The sequence below is a fragment of the Populus nigra genome, chromosome 3, assembly GCF_951802175.1.
Source record: "Populus nigra chromosome 3, ddPopNigr1.1, whole genome shotgun sequence".
Lineage (NCBI taxonomy): Eukaryota > Viridiplantae > Streptophyta > Magnoliopsida > Malpighiales > Salicaceae > Populus > Populus nigra.
In genome coordinates, this window is record NC_084854.1 from 15,144,871 (window position 1) to 15,153,576 (window position 8,706).

Here is an 8,706-nt window from a genome sequence, read left to right on the forward strand (position 1 = left end):
GTGATTTTGAATTATGCGTGTATCGATAATAATCACCAAGTCTCTTTTCAACTCAAAGATTAACAAGTTCTTGAACAAGGGCTGTGATGGAGGTGAAAAAAGAGCATATCCCTTGCACATAGCAGCAAGCTCTTGACAAAGCCTTAAGCAAACAAACAACAAACCTCTGACTGTGATAAGACCACAAATACGAGAACATCAGTCTTCTACGAATATAGCCAAACCAATTCAGGCCCGAAAAAAAATCCAATCAGTGTCTAGATTACTATACTATTATTTGTGGTTTTAAGTTTCCTTTGGGGCTTGTTTGTCAAGTGTGGTGATGCAGCCTAATACATAATTGAATGGACAGCTCCTTAGCATAGATGGAACTTTCTTAACTGCATTATAGACCTAGCCAAGGCCAGTTCAAGAAACCAAAAAATAAAAAAGTTCCCACCATTGATACTATATGGAGAAATAGAATGGCATGTTGTAGATAAAAGCTTCCTTAAAATACTGCACACTGAAATGCTAGAAGAATAAACAACACGGATTACAGCAAGCCTTTTTACAGTTGCAACAAAGGGGGGGTACCTTTGGACATTTGGGACAAGAGCATGTCCAACTGCAACAAGAGCAATCTGGGCATGAAGGCAATTGACAAGTGCAGCAGCAGTTCCTGTTGCATGAGATCTTTCTACAGCAATGGGATCTAGGAAGACGACAGCAGCAGCAGCATCGCCACTTTAGAGTTGGGCAGCTGATGCAGGAACAGCAGTTACGTGGATTACACTCACAGCAGCTCGGACATTCTAGATGAAGAGAGCATCCCGAAGAACAGCAGCAACAGATCCATGATAGGTTAAAACAGCGTATACCACTGCAAACGACAAAGGAAATCGCGTTATTTGTGAAAGAGTCAGGTCATGCAGGGAAGAGAAATTTGTTGGTCATTTATGTAACAAAAATGGATTGAAGGCTCTAGGCTTGTCTTCTTAACTGCATTTTGCAGTATGCTATGATGGCATAACTTATATGCCACTAAGTTCATAATAGAACGTTAAACACATTAATTACAAGAGTTAAAGTCGTCTAAATTCTCAAAATAAAGAGTTTCATGGAACATCAAGAACCAAAAGAATCCAGAATGAATATTTTGCAAACACCAATTACTGGGATTGAATAGAGTTCTATACAGAAACATAAGAAAATTGGACGAGGAAACAATACCATAGCCACTTCCAGAATAGACAAGACCTTCGTTTCTTCCGACTTCTGGTTAAAATGAAAAAAACAGAAGAAAGAAAATGAAAAGAGAGATACATAAAGCTATTATTCCTCTTCAAAACCAGAAAGCAAAGTTTAACAGATGATACTGTTCTTACGTAGGAATCAAAGGATCTGAGTTTGCCACAACAAAGTCAGTGACCCTGCAAAAAAATATATTCCAATTAGCCGATAATTGAACAGAATCTATAACTTGTGCATATATATTTTGGAACACTTGAAGCTATGCCATGTAATTGTAAAACTGACGTACTCCTTGCAGCATCTAGATGCAGGCTGGAGACCTTGAAGAGATTTTAGTTCCTCCTGCTCAAATTGAAATTGCCAACTCAATATTCTTTCATTGTATAAAAGAGAGAATAAAAGCTTATCAGAGAAGATTTTTTTTTCCCATCCAATTAATCAATCTCCACACAAACTTCATGAAATAAATTGGCCGGTAGGGAGCAGCTACAGATATTAATGACTGCTTATCTTCTACCATATAACAGATGATATCATCACTGAAACCTCTTATGAGGATGCCCAGTTAGACCAGGCTAAGATTCAAAACTAAAACTTTCATACATATAGCACTGTTGAAGAAAATATCTAAAACAGGAAATAACCAGCTATAATCACTTCTAAGACTACTAACTAGGTCCATCGTGGTTTGGGTTGAAACAAACAAACAGGTACTAAATACACAACTCAGTCTGATAGGTTGGCAGTGCAAATAGTCAGCAGAATACAGAACGTCCAAAGCTACTGGATGAACAGTTAATATAATTCAAGAAGGAAAATTGCTTCCAGTTTCAGGTTTGGCAAAGCCAGCAACAATGACAAATCTTTTTTTTATATATAATTATTGAACAATAATAACCCATCAACAATTTCCGTAAGATGCCTTCACAAGATATCAGTCAGCTAGGTCCTCGTGCATCTGGGATAAAACAACCAACCAAAAAATACCCAATTTTCATCCTTCTGCTACCTGCAGTAGTAGGTTCTTTATCATGTTTAAATTGAGTGTTCGCAACTAGAAGGATCGTACCTCCAAAAATTCCACTCACACTATAAGCTAACAATACAAAGGAAGTTTCAGCCTAATTTTCCATTGTTGATGAGAATTTCTTGCACTGCAGCAAACCAATAAAACGCTTGTTAAGCTTGTTTCAACTCCCCTTTCTAGTTTCTCCTCTATTTGATTGTTATGATATTATCACCTCAACTTCTCATATCCACTAAGATTTAGCATATAAGAAACTAAAGAAACCAAACCTCGACATGCCAGTTAGGGGGAGAACACAGAATGATAACAAATTTAAAGCCCACCTCTAAGAAACCAATCTCTCTCTCAAGCATCTGCACTTTAGCCATTTCCCTTCGCTTTCCATACAAATCCGGATACTCCGGCGGTGACTTTGGACAAGGCGGCGGCAATGATGGTACAGAGGAAGAGCCACCCGTCGTAGCAGGAGCCATGACTCCTTGTAACCTCTTGTTTTAACACTTAAATCTCAAGAAACTAGCAACTAGACAGAAGAAGAAGAAGAAGAATGAAGCAAGAAATGCAAATGGAGAGAAAACAAGTATGGTACTATTGGTTAACGAGTACCAAAGAAAAAACACCAGGTAATAGTATAGCACTGGGAAATGGAAACATAGCAAGGGACAAACAAGAAGCGGGCAAGCAATGTTAGGTGTGAATGCAGTAAGAGTACTAGCAAGAGAAAAAAAAAGAAAGTTGAGTGGAAAGGGAGGGAGGGGAGACAGAGACAGAGCTAGGTAGGCAGTAATTACGTAACCTGACAAGGATAATTACAATACCCAGAAAAGAAAAGAAGCGGGCAAGCAAGAGACTGTAACAATTTAATAAGAGCAGAGTTGGTACACGAGAGTGAATGAATGTGTGTGTACGTGTGTATAATAGTTGCACCATATAGATTGATAGATTGAGAGTGATTTATTATTTTCACAGAGAGACTGTGCGTGTGAGAGAGAGATCTATGCGTCTGTATTTATATCTGATGGTGATCTTCTGAAGACACTGGCTTTATGCATGGTAATAATGGTAAAGTCGGCCGTGGAAAAGCCTGCAAACAAGTCGTGTACGAACCCATCTTGGCCCGCCCCACTTCACCCTCCAGTAACTAGCTAGTAAGTGCTTTGATCCTTTCTTTCTTTTTTCATAAAAAATAAAAAATTACAGCTACTTCTGTGTGTGCGCTCTTCTTTTCCTTTCACTACACTTCTATTGTAAAAGATAAGTAAGTACAAAGACAAAGTTTTTCTTCTCTCTCGTGCGTCTGCATTTTTTTTTTTTTGGTCTGAGAGAGTGTCGCTGGAAGTGGAGGTGGATGTGCAGAGGGAGAGGCGAAAAGCACGATGTGTAGCTCAGTACCTGAGATGACACGTGATGGCTGCGTAGGAGAGATAAAAGGGTTTTCCAGGAGAGCAAGTAGCATCATCGTTTTGTGTAATGGGTGGAGGAGGGACTAGGGAGCGAAGGGCGGACTGAGATTTTATCTACGGATCAATCCCCAATGTATACAGTAACTAACAATCCAGTCTCCAATCTTTAAATTCTTGCGAATTTGTCCCCAGGACTTCATCAGCTGCATCTATTTGTAAGTTTAGATTACCGTAAAATCAATAAATTGCTATATTGAATAAAAAATCTAAAAAGAATATATTACAAGAAACATTGTAAGTCTTACAATCATGCAATTGGCATGGGAGTTATCACTAGCTTCACCAATTTAATGGCCTGTAGTTTTTTATGATTTATGATTTAATTTTATTTTATTTTTGTGAAATAGCATCATTGACACCCAAAAATTCAATTTTTTTTTTGTGTTGTGCATCGTTTTAATAAGCTGATCTCAAAAATAATTTTTAAAAAATAAAAAAATATATTATTTTAATGTATTTCGACACGAAAATCACTTTAAAAAATAACCATAACTACACTCTCGAATAGGTTCAAAAACTTCCGATAGAATGGAATTCATAGAAACCACTTCTTTAAGTAATATTATATGACTATGAAAAGAGTATATTTTGTTCTTTTTTAATTTGATTTAGTCCCATATATGTATTTGACTAATTAATTGTTTTCCATAATTTAGAAAAATAATTAAGAATTGTTTATTCTGATACTTAAAACATAAATAATATTAACTACATGACGTGGACACTAAACATTACTTATATACACGAGATTCAAATAATATTTTAAGTGAGATTGTATCAAGGAACTTGTGGATAAATTAGTCGTAATGAATATATCTTTATAAGAAAAACTCAATATGAGGAAAGCAAAGCTGAGTTCAACTCAATAAAACAAAACATTATGGTGTGTAATTCATAAAAATGGGTTTAAATTAAATGTCTTCAATTTCAAGGGAATGAAACTGACGGGGATGAACTTGTGAGGACCAAGAGATGGTAAAGGGAGAAACTAGCAAGATTCTGGGGTTCGCCATTTTCCAAGCATGAACCAGCTCTGATTTTGAGACAGGGAAAAAGGAATAATCACCGTGAGGGTAAATCCGCCGATATGGAGGGAGCGTCTACCTATTGAAGTTACCTTTTTCAAAAGAAATGAAGAGATGGGATGTTCCTCTTCTTTGAAGGAAGCACTCAACGAACAAGACAAACTGAGGTAGCAGAGATTTTTTTATTTTTCAAAGTATTTTTAATTTATAAATTTATTTTTAATATTAATATATTAAAATAATTCAAATATATACCGTTTTGATATAGATAGAGGACACTTCTGTGATCTGCTCCCTTATGTTTGATTTTGGTTTTCGCAGTCTCGTTATTTTCAAACACAGTCTTATTTAATTTTCCCATGTTACGGTCTGCCCTTAAATTGGGCGAAGGATCACAGTAAATTCAATTTTAAAAGTTTCAAGGAGTGAGTTCATATACATTTGTTCAAGTGAAATGCATTTTCAAAATGCAACTAAAATTATAAGCTACAACACTATCAAACACTTATTAGTTCTAGGTCTATTTTGTAGAGGAAAAAATTCTAATAAACAATCATAGAGTTATTCTAAGGATTCCTAAATTAAATAGAAAAAATAAAATCACCAAGTACAATATTTGATTTCCTAAACTAAATACCAAAAAATAAAAATAAAAATAAAATAAAAGAAAATATTTTTCTTGACTAAATAAGAATAAAAATAACTAAGAAAATAAATAAATTCTCATAAAATCCTTTTGTATCGGTCTTTTCAAGTTAGAGAGAGCTTGTTCTCAAGTTTGAATTATTCTTGTTTCGATTTCATGGATGTCCAATCAAGACACTCCAATATGCATGAGAAACAACTTTTGACAAATTATTTATTTTTCATGGGCTTTCAGGAGTAATGAATTGCAAGCCTCAAATATATTTTGAGGCATGTGTTGCATCTATATAACCATTGAATACATTTATTTTTGTGATAACAGTAAACTTACAGTAAAAAAGATCGATATAGCTTAAATCAACAAGTTTTTTTGGTTGAGCACCTTTTATGTTATCTTTGCACTCAACATCTAACTTATAAATGACAGATATTATTTATACTCTCATGCTAGAATATAACGATTTAATTTAACACAACTTAGATTATGTTAGGATTAAAAACTTTTAATTGATTTTTTTTTTAAATAGCTTGTATATTATGTATGTTCATAATCTTTCTTTAATTTAAGATATAGCTTTCCCAAAACAACCAAATGATAATTGGAAACACTTTCTCTTCTCTTTTCCTCTTGTTTGCTCACGGTTTGGTTGCTACAAGAACATTCGTATATCATGAAGATTTGTGTTCAAGTCACGGGACTAGAGGGTGTTTGGGTACGAAAGTTTTTTTTTTTTTTTTTTGTGCCTTTGCATGCTTAGGAACTGTCTTCTAATGACAGTGTTTCATCCTTGTCTCTGTTTACTGCATGAAGGCAAGAACAGGTTTGGGCAAAAGGAAACATTGAGTCTTGGGTGGATTTGGGCTTGTAGTGCGTGTGGGCTTGCCTGGTCTTCATTGGGTTTGTATGGCCTGGGCTGTGTATGATGGGTTACTGACATATGGGCTGTGTTTGTATGTGGGCTAGTGTTTTGGACTTAATGTATAAGGGGATGGGCTTAGGTTTTTCCTTTGTCTAATAAGTTTGGGTTAGTTTGTTTTGGGCTATATTTATAGGTTTGATGGGTTTTAGTTAAGTTTACTCATGTTCAAGAAAATAAAAAAATAAAAAAAAAATATTTTGTGAGCATTATGGCCAAGTCTTAAAAAAATATATTATTTTTTCATATTCTTATCATTACAATTTTTTTCTTACAAAAGAATATTGTTTTTACATATTTTTTGGCATTCAATAAAAATACTTGTCTTAGTATAAAAATCTAAAACTTTAAAAAAAGTTTTTAATCTTGTTTTATTTTAAAAAATGTATTTATGCATGCATACTTGGAATTAATAACTAGTTTGTCAAGTCCATTAAAACTTGTGTAAAATTAAAAAGGCCCATTAAACTGACATATTCAAAATCTTAAAAATCTATCATTGGTTTTCTCGAGATAATAAAAAAAATATTTTGTAAATTACTTTCAATGTTTGAAGTAAATGAATTCACAACAAGTTGTTGCTTCTAATGTTGAGAGAAGTAACATGTTTTTCTAAAAAAAAATAACAGTTTTAAGTTTAATATTTACTAACACTGAGTTATAAGTATTGAGGTAGCATAAGTTAAGTGAATTTCATCGAGTTTCCTTTCAAAAACCTTCCTTGAGACTTGTGCTACGTTTAATGAGACCAATATAAGCTCATTGATAGACATAACTTGAGCTTGAGCTGTGATTTAGGGTAATCAACTTAGTGTTGTTAGTTCATCAAGTAATCGAGAGTGACAAAACCAGTCGAACTTTAAAATGATTAGATTTTAACTTTTAATCAGAGTTTAATCCATTGTGATAAACTCACCATCACCCTGTAAATAAACCACAGTGGTATAACATAACATATTATTAAACAATTAAGATAAGACAACAATGCATCCAATTTTAGGTAACATGTTTCAGAGGTGATAACATCATTTTTTATGCATAACTTGTCCTTTAATATAAATTTTTGAAGATCAGTTAGGAATTATAATGACTATAATACTAGGTGACACTTTATTTTATAAGTTTAGGCTATTTTACAAAAGAACACATCAAAATGTGTTCTTCTTCTTTCATTATTGCCGCAACATCGAGTAGCGGCAGTAACAATAATTGAAATAGTTGGATTGCTTTATGAATTAATTACGTTTCATAAATATTTTATTGAATTATATAATTTGAAAATATTTTTATAGGTAAATTAAATTTATAAATTTATCAAAAAATATCTTATGCAAACAAACATATCTTTAATTAACACATAAGATGTAAGTTTATCATGCGCTAATTCCAGTTACCAATTCCAACAAATGAAGGAAATCAATTTTTAAAGGTCTCCTCCATAATCTCGTTCATCCAAACTTAACTGGCCCTTCCGTGCGGGTCTCAATTTCAACCTGCCATTACCATTTATCCCATGCCCTTCAGTTTTCTGGACTTGTTGCCTTGAGAACCACGCGCACTCGAGAAGCGTGATCATTCTTCCCAATATAAAATGGGACCCACCCCAATCGTGGGATCCCCAAATCCGGGAGGGAGTGTTGTGGGTCCGACACTGAGACGACAAGTCGATAACGTGTTCCTGATCTTTTCCACAGGATTACCACACGGTTAAATTTTCTTAGGACAAGAGAAGAAAGTGAAGTGACGTGTCAGTGGTAAGAACAGGTTAGCTGTCCAAAGTTAACGCGACCAGGGTGGGGTAAGGTGGTGTTTGGCCAAAAGGAGCAATCGTTCTTGTTTTTTCAAAGTTGTTTTTTTATATTATTATATTAATAATATGATTTGAAAATATATTTTTTAAAATATTTCTGAAACATAATAATAACATGTCACGTGCTTTACTTTCCGGCTGCACCTTGAGCACTTCCCATTGTCTGTTAGGAGAATGAATTGCACTGTATGATGGATTCTGGGATGCATTTTTTTTTTTCCCAAATTAAAATCAAAGCCAGAAGGAGAGTGTTAAAATATGTCCTGGAAAAATACAAAAATAAATAAATGTAATAAGATTCGGCTACGGTCCATAAATATTTAATATCAAAAGAGGAAATTATTTCGACAATTCCTCCCGGAAGTTTCCGGAGACATGTAGAAAATGACTAAATGAGGTATATGTATTGTATGTGCCGCCAACGTCCAATGGCGGTGTTCTAAATTTCTAGTACACAACCAGGGAAGCATTTAGTACATCTATAAGAAAGGGACAAATTTAATAGTGTTTTCTTTTAAGTATGTTGGAGATGAAAATAAAATTAAAATCTGATTTTTAAATTTTTTAAAGTTATTTTAATATAAAA

At 34.0% G+C, this 8,706-nt stretch overlaps 1 protein-coding gene across 2 annotated transcripts; it reads right to left on the reverse strand.

The window, feature by feature from the left end:
* Nucleotides 1-362: 362 nt before the first annotated feature.
* LOC133689340 (guanine nucleotide-binding protein subunit gamma 3) lies at nt 363-3,361 on the reverse strand. Of its 2 annotated transcripts, none has more exons than XM_062109168.1 (5): nt 2,584-3,361; nt 1,523-1,575; nt 1,368-1,412; nt 1,213-1,254; nt 363-862 (listed from the first exon to the last, which is right to left on the reverse strand). In XM_062109168.1, the coding sequence occupies exons 1-5, from the start codon at nt 2,731-2,733 to the stop codon at nt 514-516; spliced, it is 639 nt and encodes a 212-aa protein (XP_061965152.1). In that variant the 5' UTR covers nt 2,734-3,361; the 3' UTR covers nt 363-513. The 2 variants fall into 2 exon arrangements, with proteins under 2 accessions (XP_061965152.1, XP_061965151.1); XM_062109167.1 differs by having other exon boundaries at nt 1,213-1,257; nt 2,584-3,358.
* Nucleotides 3,362-8,706: the final 5,345 nt, after the last annotated feature.